Source organism: Bactrocera tryoni, chromosome 2 (genome assembly GCF_016617805.1).
Source record: "Bactrocera tryoni isolate S06 chromosome 2, CSIRO_BtryS06_freeze2, whole genome shotgun sequence".
In the NCBI taxonomy this organism is placed as follows: domain Eukaryota; kingdom Metazoa; phylum Arthropoda; class Insecta; order Diptera; family Tephritidae; genus Bactrocera; species Bactrocera tryoni.
This window is the reverse complement of record NC_052500.1, coordinates 27536823-27558820: the sequence shown is the minus strand read 5'-3', so window position 1 is coordinate 27558820 and position 21998 is coordinate 27536823. Positions and strand designations below refer to the sequence as shown.

At 35.2% G+C, this 21998-nt stretch overlaps 1 protein-coding gene across 13 annotated transcripts in view; it reads right to left on the bottom strand.

Moving 5' to 3' along the window:
• Nucleotides 1-21998, bottom strand: part of LOC120767756 (serine-rich adhesin for platelets) — a 75396-nt gene that overhangs the window by 11968 nt on the left and 41430 nt on the right. For 9 of the 13 annotated variants that reach the window (XM_040093972.1, XM_040093980.1, XM_040093983.1 and 6 more), the window contains one exon: nt 21109-21816. The exons of 2 other annotated variants lie outside the window; for them this stretch is intronic. In XM_040093972.1, coding sequence (XP_039949906.1) covers nt 21109-21816 — 708 coding nt within the window. Of the gene's footprint in view, nt 1-5378; nt 7106-21108; nt 21817-21998 lie in introns of those variants that run through there. 2 more of the 13 variants (XM_040093978.1, XM_040093985.1) reach the window with 2 other exon arrangements.

Genomic DNA, 21998 nt, shown 5'->3' with positions numbered 1-21998 from the left:
AAAATACACGTACAGATGTTTGTATGTATGTATGCGTGTAGGGAGATGAAGGTGGTTTTATAATGATGGTGAGCGAATAAAATGTATGCTTGATATATACGTATGAATGAATGAATGACTGTGTGTAAGCTTGGATAAAAGCGCTGATATATTCATGTACGTATGTATGTTTGCATGGAAAATAATAAATAAAAGTAAAAACCATTTTACACCCCTAATTTCTTTGTTATAGGTACGTGTATGACTATGGATATTCGAGCATGACAGTGGGCGCTTTGCTTATAAAATAAATACACAAATGAATCCTGTGAGGCCAATTGCATATGAAAGTATATCACACACACACACACACACCCATGCATATTACATATGGTGAGTTGAAGGAAGCGCACAAACGTGGAAACGCCATTGAGCAGTGCAAGTACGGTGTACGGTGTCAAACGCCGAAAAAGGGGGTACCGAAGCGCATCGCATAGTGCTCATAACTCACAGCACACGAACACGGTGTAAAGAGCCTTGCGCAAACTACTACACATACATACATACGAGTATGAATGATTAAAATGCATATGAGCGAGTTCGTTTGTAGTGCATTCACATGTGAATATGTCGGTATGTATGTATGTGTATTATAGAGCGCATATGCCCATATAATATGCCGTATGCAATGGATAAGCACTAGAATCACCAACAACAACACTATGCAATTGATTAAGGTTATTATTAGTGGTAATATTTGGAACTGGAGACACAAGCCAAAAGCATTCTAAACACATACATACATACACAAGTACTATATAGTGCATGAGTAGCACTCAAAGATATATTTACATGTAGTATGTAGTATGTGCAGAATCGAGAGTTTTGAAATGCATTCGACTTAGTATTTAATGCAATAATTACACGGTTTCAAACGTTTTTACATGTGTGTGTGTGTATGTGAAACTGTTATTATTAATCAATTTCAGTGAGCGGGTAAAGATAACATTTGGAATATGGAATATATTTACATACATATGTAGATATATATTTACAAAAAGCAATTAATATGAATAATAATTATTAGGAAATGTGAAAAGTAAATAACTTTTTGCGTTGAAAATCGATAATGCCTGTGGCTAAGAATTTGCGCTAATTTCGAGATTCTTCAAATCAAAAAAGGACGATTCTAATCCTGACGTGGTTCGACACTATGCTGAACAAACACGGTAATTTATGAAATATAGAACTTATAGCTATGCCAAAAAATAGTACACAGGGTTGCCAAGTCTTCCATAATAAGCAGTAAAATGGCTTTCAAATATAGAATATAAAGGTTTGAGAGAAAACAAGAAAGAACGTTAACTTCGGTTACACCGACTCTGATCATTTATGTATGTATGTATATACTTTATAGGGTCTCCGACCCTTCCTTCTGGGTGTTACAAACTTCGTGACAAACTTAATATACCCTGTTCAGGGTATAAAAATAAAATTTATATAAAAGTAGAGGAATCTATATTTTTCTTGGAAACGAAATTCAATATTAATAATTCACCTGAAAGGAAAAGTCTACAACGACCAGGAATAAGAATCCTTAAATCCGATGTGTAATGAACTAGCGAATACAATGCTACGGAATTTCAAACCAAATATGAGATTACTCTTATTTATCCAATAAAGGACAAAACAGACAGATTTAAAGGTAAGAAAGTGTCTGCAATTACAACGCTTTAATTCGCAGACTGAAACCGGCCACTTAAGTTTATGAACCAATATAGTAAAAATTAATTAGTTCGAAAACTCAGAGTTGTATAAATTACACTATAAGGCCAAAAATGATTTTTCCCGGGTATTGGACCAAAAGATTTTTTACGAATTGAATCAAAAAGTAATTTCTCCATTTTTCGAAGTTAGTCTCTAATGTCGAAATATTCGACTTCGATTTTCGAAATTAGGGGCTATCTTCGAAAAAACGGGAAATTACTTTTTACTTGAAAAGATCTAACGAAAAACGGAATGTCCCGATAAGCTTAATTTCGTAGTAGCAAGTTAAAATTTTAAATTTTAAGGGCTGTCATCGAAAAAATCTGTCTAAAAGCGTAATGCTTTCGATAAGCTCAATTTCGAAGTAGCGAGGTAAAAGTTAACATTGTAGAGGCTATCTTCGAAAAACCGATAAATTACTATTTTTACTCGACAAGATCTTTCGAAAAAGCGTATTTGGTCTAATGCTCAGAAAAAATTGATTTTTGGCGTATAGTGTTATGAAATAGCACACCATCCAAGGTTGTTCTGAGCAAAAAAATGTCAATGTTTGGAATGTAAATATATTAGTACACAAATACCCATTCTTTCATCAACACTGAAGTAGCATCTGAAGGATTTGCCTATTTTTCTTATAAGCTTGTGATTTTGCTCCACATTTGAACCAAATGTAGTCCATAACAGATAATTTAACTAGTAGGAGACTGATATATTTTTTTTTGCCGAAAACTAACTTTGGATTTTCCAGGGTACATTTAACATTAAAAAAACAAACTAGTTGCCGGTAAGTAAGAGAGAGATCATTGTAAAAGTAAGAACGCAGTGTAGCTGTCAGCTTAACTAGTTCATTCACTACAGGGGCACCGTACTGGCTGTTTCAAATATTTACAGTAGTATATATGTATGTACCACCATGTGTTGGCGAAACATGCGAGAAAACTTTGCAAAATTATTTAAAATATGATCATCTCAATATATGAATAACAGAATTAACAAACAAATTATCAGATTTTACATTTTATGTACAAAAAAATATACACTAATTAATTGAATAATTAATGTTGAAATATCGAAGCTATATTGACAATATAAGACCATGTCAATTAAGATTATCGTAAATAACACATTATATTTATAGTTTATGGCAAACTAAAAGGGATAGGCAATAAATTACACACAATTTAAAGAATAAATCAATTGATAACCATAAACACGCACACACATACATAAACATATTAACCGAAATTGCGAAAGTTGTCTTTGCTGAGCACTTATTGAACTACATACAGACATACATACACACGAATATGTTTTATAGCACAAATAAAATTATTTAAAAATACAGCGATAATTAGCGAGAGTGAAAATAAGGAATGTAAAACAAATAAAGAGAATGGAAATAATGTTGAAAGACAATTGAAGAAAAAAACAAACATTCCAAAAAACAAAACTACAAACACACATATGTAGTAGCTTCGGGACGAGCGGCAGTTCAATGAACGCGACCTGTTACGAATAAATTTTCTACACGCAGTTTTTCGGATTTTTGTGGTCACAAAAACAAAATAAAAATAAAAATTTAATAAAAAAAATAAAAAAAATAAAAAAAAAATATAATAAAAATAATAAAAAAAATGTAATAAAAAAAAATAAATATAATATTGCGTAATAAAAACCACGCAAAAATGGCAGCTACTATTTAATAAGATAAAGTTTGTGGATTTGAATATTAATTGAAAAGGGTTGGATGGATTTCAGCTTAGAACGAAGACTTCCTCTACAATACAAAGAATCGAAATGTAATAGGCTATATTTACAGCTTCGTTATTCAAAATGCTCGTTAAAATTATAATTGATTTTGATAACAAGGCTCGCAATATGGAAACTAACACGCTTGCATTTTAGTAATAAGGCACAGTTTTTTTTTATAAATATAGATTAATGACAGTTGAAGTAATAAATTTAATAAAAATTGTATTACAAGCTACAGTAAAGCTTCCATAATTTGAACTTATATAACTTGAGTTCACCACAACTCAAACTCTTGAATTGTCAATAGCAGTCAAATTTCTTACAATTTCCTTTCTTAACTCGAAGTCTCTCTAGCTCGGAGCTTATTTTTGGATTATGGTGATTCGAGTTAGAAAATATTACCTGTATTTAGAAATAATTATTGGCCAATCTTGTATTTCATATTAGTTCAAATCTTAAATGAAAATTCATACACTCTGCAATAATGAGCTTAATGATTCACTTCCTGCGTAAATTGAATACAGCGCCTCCTATCGACTAAATTCTGTAAACATTCCCAACAAGCGCAGAATTATACTGCAAATACATGAGTCAAATATTCAACGCCATTTACAGCAAGTTTTTAAGTGTTTCTATGCAAGCAATATATGTACATACATATGTACACATATTATACATTTTTTGCTCTTGATCGAAATTTAAATGTGTGCTTATCAAAATTGCTCAGCGAAGTAGAAGAGCAAAACAAAGTACGTATGTGACAAAGTGTCAATCTACACCCATTGCTTACATGCGATTCGGAACGTTTCGTATACTTCGTCTACTTAGAAACGAGGATAATATCAAATTGTTATTAACAAGTGCTACTTGAAAACATTTATCAAGCGAGTAAGTAGTTTCTTAGCGACTAACTAAAAATTATCGAGTGTGAGCAAAATATAATCAATAAAATTGGTAAATGTGATTGATTGAAAATATTAATAGATTTGCATTTAGTAATTAACAAGAAACATGTATAGCCGAATATTGGAGACATGACTAAAAATTCCTTGCCTCTAGGCTAACTGATTAAAAAATGTACCGAAAGAGGTGACAATAAACAATATAAACACAAATCTTCTATTAGCGAAAAACAAGAAAAAAATTAACATCGCTGCACCGAACCGATAATACCCTTCACAAATAAAAAAGTCCACATAAGAACTTAATTTTGATCGTTCAGTTTGTATGACAGCTATATACTATAGTGGTCCGATCTGAACCATTTCTTCGTAAATTGTACAATTGACTTCACCCATGCTTAATTTCGTGAAGATGACCAGTCAAATAAAAAAGTTTTCCAAACAAGAGCTTGATTTGATCGGTCCATATAAACTGGCAGCTATGTACTATAGTATTCTTTTATCGGCAGTTTTGACGTACCAAATTCTTGGGAACTAAAAATGTGTGCAAAATTTTAGAACGATATCTCAAAAACTGAGTAACTAGTCCCTGCTGGGCGTTACAAACTGCGTAAACTCAATATGCCATGTTCAGGGTATCAAAAAAGTATTGCTACAAAAACAACTTAAATTTTAAATCATAAAATTAAAAACACTCAAATGGAAATTAGATAACTCAAAATAAGTAACTGAAATTTCTGTACATTTCAACACACACACACTTAGTTTTGCATTTCATGGCTTCATTTTACTTGCAACTCAAACAAAATTGGTTGGCCCTCAGGCATAGCAGTTCGATTGTGTCATTCTACATTTTCAAAATCTGGTGTAATACTTTACGGTTTTTATTAAACTTAAACTTATTTACTTGCAACACTACCAAAATGGTTACATTTGTATGTATGTATGTATTTTACAACAATCATAGTCGCTTAGTACCTCGATATACTGATGATAGTTATTGGCGTTGCCGTTAACGAGATTGGGAATCGGGGGTGGCGTTAGTGCTAATGCCAAAGCAGGCGACGCACCAGCAACACCATTCACTGTCGTCGCTTGTATTAGGGGTGTTGTTGTAGCTGTTACTGTGGCCGTAGCAGCGGCAGCAGTAGTAGTGGTGGTGTTTGTAGCTTTTTTCGTCGATTTATCCAAATGCTCGCAAAATGCAGAAAAACTGCTAAAATCCATCGGCTTGATAACTTCCATTGCGAAGCGGTAATAGTGCTTAGGCTACACGACCACGTAGCGTTCTGGCCGGTGTTGCGCGCAAGCGGTGCGGGGTGGGCGTGTGTACACCACCAGCAGACCGTTAGAAGTTGCGTCAATTAAACACAATTCATCGGAGAAAGCATGCAGACTTGTGAGTGTGTTTGTGCGGTTTAAACTTACAAATTTATTTCACAACACTTTTTTATGGTTTTCTTTTTCGATTTTACTTTAATACTTTTTATTAGTTATTTTACTACGCAAGTGGAGGAGCACCAAACAACCGCTTAAAGCCTCGACACAATAATGATCATTGAATTAAATTGAACTTTTTATTTCAAATGCATGTGCACACATTAATTTGCATTATAATAAATAACTTATATGTATATGTGTGTATGTATGTATGTATGTTTAGGTGTACATACGTTTATAAGACACTACACTCTCCACCACTTCATCTTTGCACTAATTACTTATAAATCATTTATTCGACGTCAAAGACGAGAGGCACTCAGCATATGTATGGCAAATTATTCATACATATATGTACATGTGTTTGCATGTATCTGTATGAATAAATGTCGGTTGTATTGTACGTGCGATTGTCTGAATGTACAAAAATTTTTCCTGTTGTTATTCGTAAGTGTTTCTTCTTTTGTTGCCTGCCTGCCTGCTTGCTTTACTTGTTTGCCTACGTTGAGTTGAGAGTCTTGTGTCTTTTGCTTAAATTTGTTGTTGCTGCTTTTTTATTGCTTATTTGCTTTGTTTTTGTTGTTATTATTCTTTAAATTGGCGTTGATTTGCTTGGTTTTGCTTTATTATTTGCATATATTTAGCGCTTTGTGTAGGTAATCACAAATGTGGCGGCCGCACAACAACAACAACGCACACACATATCATCAATATTCACGAAAACCAATAACGACAACTAATAATAATAATACTAATAATTATAATGATTATGTACAATATAAAACAACGCGAGCGAACGAGTGGTACGAATGTGAGCACAACACAAGAACAACAACGACGACGAAAAAACACACACACGCAAACGAAGATGGGAACGGCGACTATGGGCGCACAACTTCGAAATCGACTTCGGCAATAGCGACAGCGACGGAGACGGAAATGAAGACGAAGACGGTGTTGGGTTGGTGTCGGTGACGGCGGCAACAACAACAAACACTTCAACTACTATGGTGACAACGGACGATGATGATGATTTAGTTTAAGCGTCAATACATCTCGTCGTTTAGTTTGGATTTTATGCTTTTTTGTTTACTTATATGCCTTTTGCTACGCTTATAGCTTTGTACATACACGTGTGTGTGTGTGTACGTGTGCTCTTTCTTCATTTGCTACACCTATACACCGCATACAAAGGCATTACTTGACACATCTTCGAACACTAAACACAAATTTTCCTTTTCAAACATTTCGCTTTTAAGCACTAAATTTATTTATTTATTTTTGTTTTTGTATTTTGTGGATTTTTATAAAATTAATTTATTTATTGTTATTATTTAATTGATTTTGTTTTTGTTGAGTGTGTGTGTGTGTGTGTGTATGAAACGTGCATGGTTTTTGCTCTCCAGCGCGCGCTAACGACGTTGACAAAGAGAGGTACGATTTGAAATTCTTTTTACAACTTTACACGACGACGCTCAAACAAATAATGAGCAGCAGGGCGACTCACGCTAAACCAAATTCAACGTAGTAGTACATCGACTGATATGTACGCGTGTATATGTGTACGCGAAGAGATAGATAAGCACAAAGCAAAGCAAAGGCAAAGCGGAGGCCGAGACTGAGACAGAGACAGAGACCGAAGCAGAGACAACGACAAAGTAAACTCAAAGCAAAGTGGTGTGTAGTGAGAAGTGTGGCAGCAGCAAAGGCACCAGCGGCGGAGCGACCAAGCCGCACGCCAGCAGCGGTAATCGAACTGAAAGAGCACACGGGTGGCATAAATGTGGCATGGAATCATTTATATGTATATATGGACACACATATATAAATATATTCATTAAGGTACATATGTATGTTTGTATTTGCTCGCATAAAATGCTGGTGAGCAGCAGCAGCATAGCAAGGATGGATGGATGATATCGGTTGAAATGCGGAAGGAGCGCGGCGGGCCGAGCAAGGCTCAACAAACGGGGGAAAAGTACACGTAATGAACGGAATGAAAATGAGCGAATAAATATAAATGAGCGCGCGCACCAACGCCACCGCAGCTGCAACAAAAGCAAAGACAGCGCAATAGTAGCGGATGGATTGTCAACGCGCTATTACTTTTTATCGACAAATTAAACATTTTAGCGAAACTAAACGAATACAAACATACAAATGTAGGGCTAGTATACATTTTAGACCTAATTAAAAATGCAAATCAACTAAAAATTGTGTATTGGTTAAAAACTTATAAAAATTAAATGTAAGTAATTGAAAAAAGTCGACAACATTTGATACCACAACAACAACAAGGACAATGCAAAACCGCCGTCATTAAGCATGTGCTGCTATAAAACAAGAAAGCTAACACTTTTACCTCTACACCTACAAACAAATGCATGTATCTATGCTTATTCTTGTTCCTACTCTCAATCTCATTATTGTTTTTGTATGCGCTAATACTCTTCCAGCGCCAACAAACATACATACAGCTATTCATATGCACAGAAATATTTCAGTACTCTGTATAACTATATAGAGAAAATACCAAAATGTATAAAGGGATAAAATGCGAAATAAAATAAAATAGTCATAACACAAGCAGGCATACCCTAAAAGATAGAGACACACAGATACTATGTTACATGTGTTTGTGTGTGTGTGTATGTGTATGCAAACGCATTTGAAGTCAATCGTACACGGGCAGAGTGCGCGTTGCCGCGCGCGCACTTAACAGCGCACTGGCACCCCAACTAAAATGGATTAAGATTCAGGTATAAAAGTAATATGTAACGTGAATTTAGCACATGCCGTACAGTGTGCGTTTACCGAGCGTGAGTGTTTAATTGTTATGGCTGGATTAACCCTTTTGCATTCATACCTAAGTCGATATTCTGTGGGTTCTGGAAAAATGTCATATGTCATGTCAGGTAGTACGTGAGAATACATACATATGTATGTGTGTGGCAATATTGAAAGAGATGATTCGCTAATATATCGATAAATTTAAATATTAATCGTTTGAGAAAATTAAGGGTGATGAATGCTTTGAATGCCAAAATAAAGGAGTTGCCATTCTGTGACGTCGAATCGCAAAGGAGCACTAAGATAATGTGATTGACGATGCTTTATTTTAAAGCTAGATGATTTCTAAATGATGTGAAATATTTCAATTGTTGAAGAATAATTCTCTCCACATTTTTATTTTCGACATGTCAGTTATGATTGAAGGACTCTCTCTTGATAGCATTAGTTTCCATATTATCCAAAGAAGTCCGTGGAATAAGCATACTATTTTGGACTTTGGAAAGAAATAGAGCCCATTTCAAATGATTTTTTTTTATTTGATATCCAAAAATAATTTTTAAAAGGAAGATATCCAATGGGATTGGTCACAGCACATACTTTTTGAATTATCATAATTAAAGAAAAATGAGCGAATAAACGTTTGAAGAGAAACTGCTTAAACGTCTCTTCAAAGTACTCTGAACAATCAAATATGTAATTACATGATATTCAACGGGTTTGTTATAGTAAAAATCTTTACCCCAAATAACTTTTTTGAACAAGTTGCCTCGAGTTATCATATTTATTAGTTGATAATCGGAATTCCTTCGAATTATCGTATTTAGAGAGGCATGGACAAATAAAAGGATAAAGAAAAAATTCTGAATTTTAGGTTTTTCTGAACATTTAAGTAAACGTTACCAGTTATATAACAGTTAAAGAACCAGATAAATATTGAAATATGATATGAGCGACTAAACCAATAAAGAGAAACTTTTAGAACAACTCTCCAAGATATTCTAAACGCATAAAAAGAAAAAATGAAGAGTCTTACTGATTCGCACGAGTGTATAGAAAAAGGTTTAAAAAAAATAAAATAGATTTCGACAAAGGAGGGAATTTAGCATTAAAGCTTTTAAATTACACTAAATGTACCGATTCTTTGAAACGCCTATAAAGACTTTCCTCTAAACTCTTCAGTCACACCTAGTGGGAAATTAAAAAAATATATTTGACTATCCCATAAAGTGTGCTCCTTAACTTTCTAATATTTACTAACTCTAACTGTATAACATAACGCTTTGCTCCACTGTACACACTGTAGTGTAATATCCTTGCAGCTTAGGAGGCACCAACCGCACACATACACGCACATGTGCGAGCAACGGTAACGACATGAAGGTGGCGGTGGCAGTGGTGTTACCGGTGGTACGGTCGACAACGGTGGCGGCGACAAAAACAATGCAAACACACAACAAAAACACCGTCGAAGACGACTTTGCGACTTTGTGTGTGTTTCAACTTACATACATACATTGAACTATGTGGGCTAAAGTGAGCGCATTGAGCGCTCAATCTAAATGAGCATAAACGCCAAGATTTGTATATTCTATGAGAATTGAGAAAATTATTTCACTACGTTGTTTTTTTTTTTTGCTTTATTTTGGTTTATACGCGTATAAATATTTTGGGAGAGAAAAAGTGGCAAAGCAGAACATCACTAGCAGGAAGGAGGCTTGAAAATTTAGTTAGATGGAGAGAGTGTGAGAGTGCTCGATTTGGTTTGGTAATTTTGTTGCTTCGACTGACTAGATGTTTTTAGTTGACAGCTTGGATGGCTCGGGTTACTTGGTAGGTTGGCTGGCTCTTTGGTTTCTTGCACGACATGATGATGTATACACAAACCTATTAATGTATCTTTGTATGTATGTATGCACAAGTGGTGTTACGTTAATAAAAATTAACATAAATATTGCATACATACAGACGCACAAGCGTTGGGTACTCTCATTTGAAGCGCACATATAGGCGATGCATATGCAACAATAACAATAACACTACACAATGTGACAGCGACACTAGAAGGCAAAGAAAATGCGCAAGAACCCCGCTGTGGAGAATTCCAAGCCGAGCGCGACACTTGGATGGATGTACGTATAAAAACGTACTCTTTCACATCTGCATACACACACTTATACGCAAATACATACAAACATACGCAAATCGTATATGCCGCGTGTGTGTGGATAAGAAGAGCAGATGTGAGAATATCGTATCCGTTTTAAGCCCGCCGCTCCCACTTGACTTGGCTGATACAAGTGGCATCCACGACAGTAGTCACGCGAGTTCTTCGTCTCACTACTCGAGTATGGAATTGAATTTAGAATAATAGATTGATTTTTGTGTGTTGATACCCCTGTAGACAAAATATTGTGGACTAATCGAATTTCCTCTGAGTTGTTGTTTAATGCATTAGTCGGAAGTATACATACATATGTACATATTTGAAGTGTTTTGAATTTCGAAAAGTAGATAGGTGTAGTTTTTGAATTTCGAAAAATTTAAATGGGGTTTCGCACAAATATAATTAAATATGGAAAAAGGTTGGTTGAGTACATCAGTATGAAGAAGATTACACCAAAGTTTTTCTAAATGATTTTAGTAAAGGTTACAGACTTCAAACTGAAATATAAAACTCCGGAAATAATGAGTTCCTTACAAAATTACTATTTTAGACAGATTAGGCAATTTTGAAATGAAATTTTCTCTCTGCGGTTGTCTGATAACAATATCAGATGAGATAACCATTCAGAGAGTTCGAGAGGAAGATAATGTGAAATATGTATGTTCGGAACAGTAGCCGTTCTTGATTCAATAGATCTTGGACTCGATTACTGCATGCTTATCAATTTTATTGCTAGCAATATTGCCAATGAAGACTGCATATTGCTTTAATTTAGCAAAATCTCGAGAAAGATAGTAGAATTTCTACTTTTTGCATTCTCCTAATAAATATTTATCACCCTCATAAAATTTCTAATAGCCTTGACTGACGGCAGCGTTAATCCGGATTAACTGCGCACTTAATCAGATCCAAATTTGCAGGTGACAGACGGCAGCTATGCGAGTTTCAAACAGCTGATTGTCATTTTTATAATATTTTCAATGAAAATGGATAAAAGGTAAACATCGCGGTAGTAAGCTGACCAAATTTTTACAAAACCATATCAACACGTTATTTTTAAAACTGAATCATAACATAAATATTCTTGTATTCTTATTGAAAATTTGAAAAACAGCTGTCAGTGTTGCTTGTTGCTCATTCACAATATATTAAAATTGGTCATTTTTAACAATGTTGCCAACGAAAATGCAGCTAATTCTCTAAAATTTTGAGGCTTAAATGGAAGTTAGCAACGGAGTTATCTTCACTAACTACTGAATTAACGCTACCGGCTTTCAATGCTATAAACGGTTCAAGAGGTCAAACATATGCTTCGCCAGCACGAACACACCTGCTCAATGTTATTTCGTAAATGATTTAGTCAAAATAAAAATTGTGTCAACCTCAATAGCAATATATTTGACAGTTGGTTGGCAATTAGCTATTGCCTGTGGAGTTGCGGCTCATCAAATAAAAGTTACGGCACCTTCTTTGGAGTGTTTTTGACAGGAAAGTAGAGGATGCATTTGTTGACCATTACTATAAAGCTTTAATGTTGTTATTGTTATACGGCAGAAAACATTCCTCAAGTAATTTGGTGGTATGCTGACAGTTGACAGTACTTGGCCGAATAAAAATCCATATCCGTTCCGATTTTGTCGAACCGTTTCAATTCCGGATCCGTTCCGATTTTTTCCATCCGACTGTCCTCGCCACTTTGATAGTTCGTTGCGAGTTATGAAGGGACAGTTCGCATTCAAGTTGCTTTTCAAATTGAGCGCTTAATTATTCCTACTGGGTATGCACTAGCCACGCATTCACTTACATACATACACTTATACAGACATTTTAATAATAAATTGCAGAATTCTTGTTATGAATACCTACAAGTGCGCTAATTTTTTTTTTTTAGGTGACAGTAGTAAAGATATAAGAAATATACAGAATGTCAAGACATTAATAAAGAAATTTAAGCTTATGCAATGAAGTATTGAAAAGATTTAAGCCAATGCTTAGTTTGGTTATATGAGCACATAAACAACAATTTTTTTTCACAACAATGTATGTTTGTTGGTACGCAAGCGTCATGAACGAGTCTCAAGCTGACTTCTAGCGCTAAATTGGTCGACTTACAAGATCTAAGCAACAGAATTTGTACATTTAAACCGTTACTTAGTCATATTGGCTGAATACATTTGTTTTGAAGGTATTAAAACTGAGGATTGTAGCATTTTCGCAATAACTGCTTAGAAAAACATACATACTTACACATATGTACATATGTACGTATATTATTGGATATTCATCGATATAATGTAAGGGCGTAAAGCTGACAACATTTTGTAAGCTCAAAAAGTTGCACATATGTATGTATGTATGTACGTCTGCATATTCATATGTCAATATGGCGAATAAAAATAAATTAGTTCAATTTTTGCGCTTATTAATAATCTCATTTACCTTGCGTTTGCATCGATCGCATAGCGTTTGAATGACAAACCAAAAGCAGGTAGCGGTAGAATAATCGTCACACACATGTGCGTATGCGTGTGCATGCGTGTAGTTGGACTGTCAGGTAGTTTACGATGAGTGGCGGTCGACGAGTATAAATGAAAATTAATACCCATAATAATATGTGTACATATGTAACCATACATGTATGTATCTACATATGCGTTCATCCATACAAAGAAAGTACCCAAAGCAATGCAGCGAGCAAACAAAATGCTGATGACGACGCCGCTAGTGCAGGCGACAGCCAGCAAAGACAGCGAAAAACGAACGAAATTAAACGGTCGAAACATGTAAATCAACATTTAACTTCACCTTCGTCTTCGCATACACATTCACCGCACGGCGAAATAATACACCTCACCACAGAGCACACACCATTCAGATACTACACGTAAATAATACCACATATCATCAAATTCAAGTGAATGCGATGAGAGTAGCAAGCAGCCGGTAATACGCATTGAAGCCTGCAGAAGAATTGAAACCGAACAGAACCGAGCAGAGCAGACCAGACCAGACCAGACCAGGCCAGGGCAGTATGGTGAACGGCATGGAACAGTGAGTGTGTACTGAAATCGACCTATAGGATAATGCAGCCAGAGTAACAGCAGCAGCAGTAACAAACACAAAGCAAGCGTACAAACAAACAGACAAACAAACGAATAAAAAATGAGCTACGAAAATGGAGAATATAAGCGAAAATACATTTTAAAATTGCCCTCGTTGATACAAAGGGATAGGATAGCTGCTAGCTGCTGTTACTGCTGCTGCTTTGACTGCAGAATTGAGCGTTGATGATGGCTGATGGCTATAGCTACGCTCTAGCTATGCTTACAATTGCTGTTGTTGTTGTTATTGTCGTTTTATATATTATTATTATTATTGTTGCTTTTCTTCTGCTGTCTGCATTATTTTGTCGCCGACGCCGATACAGATGATGATGCTGATGTGGTGGAGATGCAGATGCCGCCACCGCCATAGCCATCAGCAATGCCCAGCCAGTCAGCCATCCAGCCATTCAGCCAAGTGTGGCAGCATAGGAGTAACAGAGATACAAAGTACAATATTTACGTACAAGCGGTAGACAAGTGAGTGGTGTACCCACCAATAATGCCTATTCGTGCACAATAAATGTGGCCAAGTCGCAATGAGAGCGCCACAGTTAAGGCATTATATTACATACATATGTATGTACATACATATAACATAGGTATATTATTATTGTATTGTATGGCAAGTGTTGACCCTGAGAAAGTTGGAAGAGCACAAATACAGGCGCAAAGGAGTAGCAATGGCAAGGAAGTTAAAATTTACAAACGCGTTAATACGTATCGTATGCCAAATAAGCGAATAAGTAATAGTTATGAGGAGTAATGTGCTTATGCATATGTTTGTATGTATGTATGCATGAAAAAAGTCATTATGGAAAGGACGAGCGGGACAAAAAACGATGGGTACGACATTTGTTTGCTTAACTGCAAACATTTAAAAATCAGGGCTGTTCTACATTTCAGTGCTGAGCATTTTCGAAATCGAAATTAGTTGGTGTTTTTGACAAATATTATGCGGTTTGGAAGGATTAAAAAAAAACGTTACAAAAATGTTTTGTTTCATAGTTGAAGATATTTTCAAATGACAGCTTAGCGACTTTAGCTGTCAAAAATTACAATTACTTTACATTAGGGTTAACTATTTTTTTTGTGAAACGCTAAAATATTTTGTAACTGCTTATACACGATGAATTAAAAAATTGATTTTTTTTTTGGTTTTTGAATGAAAATATATTTCAGAACATTCTGCGAAAATTTAAACAGTTCGGATTCAACGCCAAATATTTAAAAGGAATACCAATAAAAACGTTTTAGATTAAATTTTTTAAATATATATTAAAAAATATATATACTAATATTATATAAATATACTGAATTTTAGATTACATTTTTGAAACAAACAATTCGGATTACACTCTGTCTTCAAACAAATATTCTTTCAATAAAAAATACCGCACATTTCGCATAAAATCAAGCCAAATTCTATACATCTAAAGTAACCCTCGTAACATAAAAAATCTGAACATATTTTTACAATCAGAGAACCCCCCTAATAATAGCAATAACCAATTGGCGAGTTCGAAAATCTTTAGAAGGCGAAGGTAATACCGAATGTTGAAATCTGAATACCCTCAATATTCATTCTAATTCTTGCGTTGGATTGTAATCAGTAGCACGTGCTAAATGTCTGCTTACGACGAATAGAGATAATCGGTTTAGAGACAAGACAAAATTTTTTTTCATAATTTTCTTAAAATGTTTTGCAAAATGCTCTATCTACTTGCTCTCTAGACTTGTCCACGTACTGCCATACACTTAATTTAAATGTGTAGATAAGAATAGATAATACCGTACTAGAGTTCGAAAAGCTCTTAATTAGCAAACAAACAAATTGTGTACAAAAATATTCAATCTTAAATAAATAAGTGCTTACGAGCACTCGTAAATGGAGGTATGAATATATAGTATGTGTACTTACATACACATACATTTTTTAACAGACTAACACACACATACACACACATCTGTATGTAAGCTAGATACCACACAGCTCTAGCAATAATTAAATGTTCGATTTATGATCTTCCGCTCTACGCTTGAGCAATCCAAACGAATTCTAGCACAAGCAAATGCCAACAACAGCAAAATGTACATTGACACAAATAAAGCGAACACATAATGTAGTAGATACAAATAAATAGTTGGAATGTAAGTACCTATACTTGTCAAATAATAAAAAAAATGAGACATAAAAGAAAGAATATGCATATAAGTACAGTGTTGTCACGCTATATTGGACAGCATATAAAAGAGTTGGTATTTAAAAGTTACACACTGTAGTAAAAATATTTAAATTTGTGGCGTGCGATCACTGAACGAGAGACAAGGGAAGATCGTGGACAATTTCTCTCTGGCCCAGAGTTCTCATGGGGACCCGGTGTTATGCTAAAAATTTTGTGCAAGTTTCAACAATTCACTATAATCATTCCCGGGTCACTGTTTGCTCTCTACAGCCATGAGTGCGTCTGAATATTATTCGACAAATGGAATCTATAAGGAGGAGGGCTCTATAAAATAATGATACCAATAAAATTCGAGTTTTTTCAAGACGAAAATTCAATAGGGCCGGAGTGGAGGAACAGGGGTCAAGGTCAATTTTATTGCTGTAAAAAGTCCACCGAGTTAAGAGTTTTGGACGCATTAAAATTCGGCACCATTTTGGTGCCAAAAAAACCGACTAAGGTGGGAACGAAGAGAACCCGACTTGTTATTGTTGTTGTTGTAGCGGCGGAGTTGTGACGAGTTTACTGTCCTTGACCGTATAAAAAAAACCGGGTCCGTTTCGTTTACATAGACCCGACAGTGATGGGAACCGTACGGAACCCAAGTCTTATCTATTGCTTAACAAACCTATAATAATAGACAAGGTGAAACAAAATTTGTACATATTCTTAATACACGACTTGATTCTTCTTCTTTATTGGCGTAGACACCGCTTACTCGGTTATAGCCGAGTTTAGTGTGGTTTATTTTAGCGTTAGGCCACTGTAACCGAAGACATTCAGCCGAAGAGCCAGCTACAAGCAGTCATAGAAACAACGATTATCGAAAAGTCATGAGAATAATGCATATTTGGTTAGTGACTTGTGTGATGATGTCAATTCCGATATGAAATTACTACAATTAGCATATTAGAAATTGGAGAAGTGGATCAATATACGCGAAACATACAAACAATATATTTATACATGTAAATATGCATTAAAAATCTATATTGGGTTGTCGACGTCAACATGACAGCCGTGCCACGCAAAACTGTAAAATAGTCGCCATAAGAAATTTACATTTTTGGGACAAAAACCTTTTAGGAAACAAACAAAAAAAAGACAGCAAAGCTATTACTTGTGCGCCGCTTAGCACACCAAGCCCAAAACCTCGATATAGTAGTTAGTCAGCCCACTAACCAGCCCAGCTGCGCACTCGAATGCTCTAATCAGTTTTCGTGGTGGTTTTCGCAGCCGAAGTACAGTAGGTGTTTAGCCACACTATCCAACCAATCACTACATAATTGACACCCGACAACCGACAATCGTCCAAGGAACAAAGCCAACGGCGGCGCACACAGCACAACACACTGTACGTAGGTACATGGTGTAAAGCGCATCAATGCCGCTCTGCTGCGCTTTCGACTTTTGTCGCCGCTTCGCTATGAATGTTCATGCGAGCGATGATGTTTAAAATGGCCGGTTGCCAATGAGCTGCGGCGGCGATGTTTGCATTGTATTTACCACGACACTGCTGTCAGCGTCATCGCCAACGCCAAAGTCGCTACTGCGATTGCTGCCGTTGTTGTTGTTGTTGTGGCTTGCTTACTCGCTTACTTGCTTGCTTATTGACTATTATACACTGTTTTATTGCCCAAATGTCTGATTGTCTAAATGACTCGGAGAAAAGGTGTAACCCACAATAACACAACAACAACAACAAAAGGTACAAAAACAATCACCGGAATAAGTAATATCAAGAAAATTGTATAAATGTGTACATATGCGTATGTATGTATGTCGAGCAAATATTATACTACGCTACTTGTATGTATGTAAGATGGCTGTTACTGTTAGATAGAAAGTGCCACTTGCCGTCGTAAGCAATAAATTCTCTAAATTGAGAGTACTCATACACATATTTTGACTCCTTCTGCCGACACCTACACACAAATATACATATGTACATATGTATGGACTGTGGCTGCCGAGCGTCACAAAGCCGTTGATATATTTCTTATTTTCATTTCATTTTATTTTTTTCGTTGGCTTTGTTTTCCAATGTTCGATTTCATACTTGTACATCTACTATGTGCCGATGTGAAATCTCTTTTATAATTATTGGCAGCAAGCATTGTGAATTAGGGGTTGGTTTTTGTGTGGGAAGCGAACGAGCCCGTTTTACAAACTGAACTGTTCCACCAAAATGAGAGTGGAGTAGTGGTAATATGCCAATCAATGAAAATCACCATAGCTTATGTAACACGCATGCGAGGCGACCAGGCGGAGGCGTTATTGGAGCGTCAACACAAGAAAATTTGACTTCTGAATATTTCCTCTCAAATTCTAAACAAATTTTACAAATAAGTTTTTTTTTTGTATGCAAATTCTACTGCCAAATATGTATCAAAATGATTGAAATTAGCTTAGCGCATTTCTATTTTAGGATTAGCTGCTTGCGGTTGATTCTTTTCACTGCTTTCTAACGTTTTATTAGCGCGAAATTATTACAATTTAAATGACTTTAATTTGCCTCTCATTGGTGACAATTAGCACCATTTATTTGTTGCTCTACACAGTATCCGTTATTTGGTTGATTATACACACGTTCAATGAAATACTAATAAAATACATTATTGAAGTGAAGAAACTATGAAAACCGGTTTTTAAGACAGAAAATTACTCAAAGCCGGTTAAACTGTAGTCATGTACGACATTGTTGTTGTTTTTTTGTGTTATTTGTATAAATGAGATAATTAAATGCTCTGGAGACGTTACACACAGCACATCTCCAATAAAATTGTGTAATCTCATATTAATTCAAATGATGCTTTCCCATTCGAAAGTACACGCTATAAACGTATTGGAATGATCAACACACAGCTGCAAACACACACACACATATATTCATACATATGTATGTATGTAGGTACATATTCACATGTATGATGTTCGCATATAGGAACTGGTGAAATGAATAATTATAAATAACGAAATTAAAATGTGTACCTTTCTTTTAATGTACATATGTATATGTTTGTATATAAGATATGTGAAGTTCGCATGTACATAGATATACATATATGTAAAAATAAAATAGAGAGCAAAATTACTCAGATACTTGGGGTATTTGCATAATTGTTTTAAGACAATTTCTTTATGGAGTGACGCATGAAATTCACATAAGATGAAATTTAATGTGTAAGAATATTTAGATGAATTTAGAGATTTGAATTTTTTCAAAACCAAAAATAATGCTTACTTCGGCTAAAATAATCTTCCAAGGTACAATTCCAATATCATGAAAGGGTAAAAAAAAAGACATGTATCGAGATTTCATCGGTCAGTTCGTATGGTAACCGATCTGAAAAATATCTTGTACCGTGGCCTTGATGAATAAACCATGCCAAACGTCGTGCAGATATCTTGTCAACAACAAAAATTCCGTACAAGAACTGAATTTTGACTGATTAGTTTGTATGACAGCTAAATTATATAGTAGTTCGAATTGAACAATATCTTCGGAGAATGTACCGTTGCCTTGAAAAATTATCATTCTAATTGGCGTGCAGATATCTTGTCAAATAATAAATAATTTTCCATACAAATAATGTATTTTATCGTTCATTTTGTCAGGGTGATTCCGAAATGTGGAGATTTCAAAGCCAATAAATGGCATATTCATCAAATATTTTTAAGTCAATGGAATGTTTTCTCGAATGTATTGATGATCATTCTATACAAGGAATCCGCACCTCGGTGTTTTTCAATAAAATAACCTAAAATACAATGCAACTAAAATTTTCTATCTTTTCTAATTTGCTTAATGTCTGATTACAGTTTTAAGTGCTTCAACAAAGTTATCTGCGTGGGGTTATCTTGAAAAAGAACTTTATGGAAAACTGGTGGGGAAACGGTAGAAATGTATGTCACAGAAATGAAAGATGTCAGTACTGTAATAATTTAACAACAGGTGTAGACGTTACACTAGCAATAGCAAATCAGCAATAGCATGAAAAATGTCTCAAACTATTACGTTAAAGCGAAAAAATATTTATATTAATCGCAAAAATCGATAAAAAATAATAATACCGAGTTAAATGTGGAATATACCACATAAACTTGACTTCACTAATTTTTACGAAATCAACGTTGAGTGCTTGAATGTTTTCAAATGTCAGAACTGACAGCTGTCAACATTTTAGATAAGTTTCCTAGAGGTACAAAATTTATCTATTCAAATAAAGATACTTTGTTTAAAATATGTGTTAGTAGAGTAAAAATATTAAATACAATAAAAACAAAAATATATAACATGCATAGTTAAAAAATTAATATGTTTGGATTAATTAAAATGTATAATATATAAGATTGGCTGAAATGTTGTTTTTTACACTTAAAATTTTCCAATTAAATAAAAAAAAATAAATCTTTTAATTCAAGGTTAATAAAAGCAGAGAAACGAAATTTTGCGGAAAATGCGTATCGCAAAAAAAAATTTTGTTGTTGAAAATCACTTCACTTGTTTGGAAAAAATCACATTTTTTTTAAACTTTAGTAACAAAACACGTCTAATACTGCCTAGTGAGGAGCAAGAAATGTAGGTGTAAAAGCATATGACACACCCTGTTCTTGTCATCTTTGAACAAATCCAACTGTTTTGCAAACGCTATTTTGTGGCAAGGAGACGAAATTAAAATAATGTCACTAAAAATTATATAATATTATATATAATATATAAGTAAATACTTAATTTAAAATATAATAAAATATGCACTTTTATGCCAAGCAATTAGTTTTAGTTGCATAACCTTAGCACCACGAAATTGTTCGAGAGCTTATATACTATAGTATATAGGATATAAACGTATGTATTTATTTAGCGAATGTGAGGGCGGGGTGAGTAAAAGGTGAATTTGTTTTAGGGCATTGTAAGTGGATGTTTTGTGGTTGTATGTCTTAATATTTAATAAAAAATATTGAGAAAAATTGGCGATCATTACATTGTTCATACTAACCAAATACATGGCCAGTTTATTCAGATCCAAATTAGCCAACTGACTGACATCGGTCGTATTTAATAAGCTCAACATTAATCCAATATCGGCGGCAGTTGGCATCTGTGCTGCAACCGTAGCGGCTGTTGCTGCTGCCTGCTGCTGCTGCTGTTGTTGTTGCTGGTGCTGTTGCTGTTGGTGACCAATCGTTTGTTGTTGTTGTTGTTGCAGCTGATGCTGTTGCGACTGTTGCTGTTGTGCCTGCGATGTATTTAGCTGTGAATGTTGCAACGATTGAGCCAAATGTTGACCACCACCAACACCACTTGTTGTCATGCCTTGACCAATATTCGGTACATTAACGACATTCGAGTTGCCGCCATTTGCAGCTGCAGCTGCGGCCGCTGCGGCGGCTGATGTGCTGGCACCTGTTGATAACTGTTGTGGTGTTTGTCGGCCGCCAACACCAGCATTGCCGTTGCCGCTAAGGACATTCGTATTCTGTTGTATCAACGCTTGTAGGCTACGATTGCCCGGTTCGATGGTGTTTGCTTGTTGTTGGTGGGATGGTGGTGCTCCTGTGGCGGCACCACTGCCGACACCGACGCCGCCAGCAGCAGTGGCAGCAGCATTTTGCATCTGCATTTGCATGGATTGTAGAGTTGGCGTAGTGGGCACCGATAATGGCGGTGTGGATGAGACCAACGCTTGCAGCTATATATTTTCATATACGATAAAGAAAGAAAGAAAGGTGTTGGCAATTTGGACAATGCAATTTCAACGTATCTTAATTTCACTTTAATGATGGAGATGTTGAGAGACATTAAATGCGGTTGATGGTTGATTATTTCATTCATTTTTTTTTTGTTTTTTGGAGGGGCACACTTCTATACTTA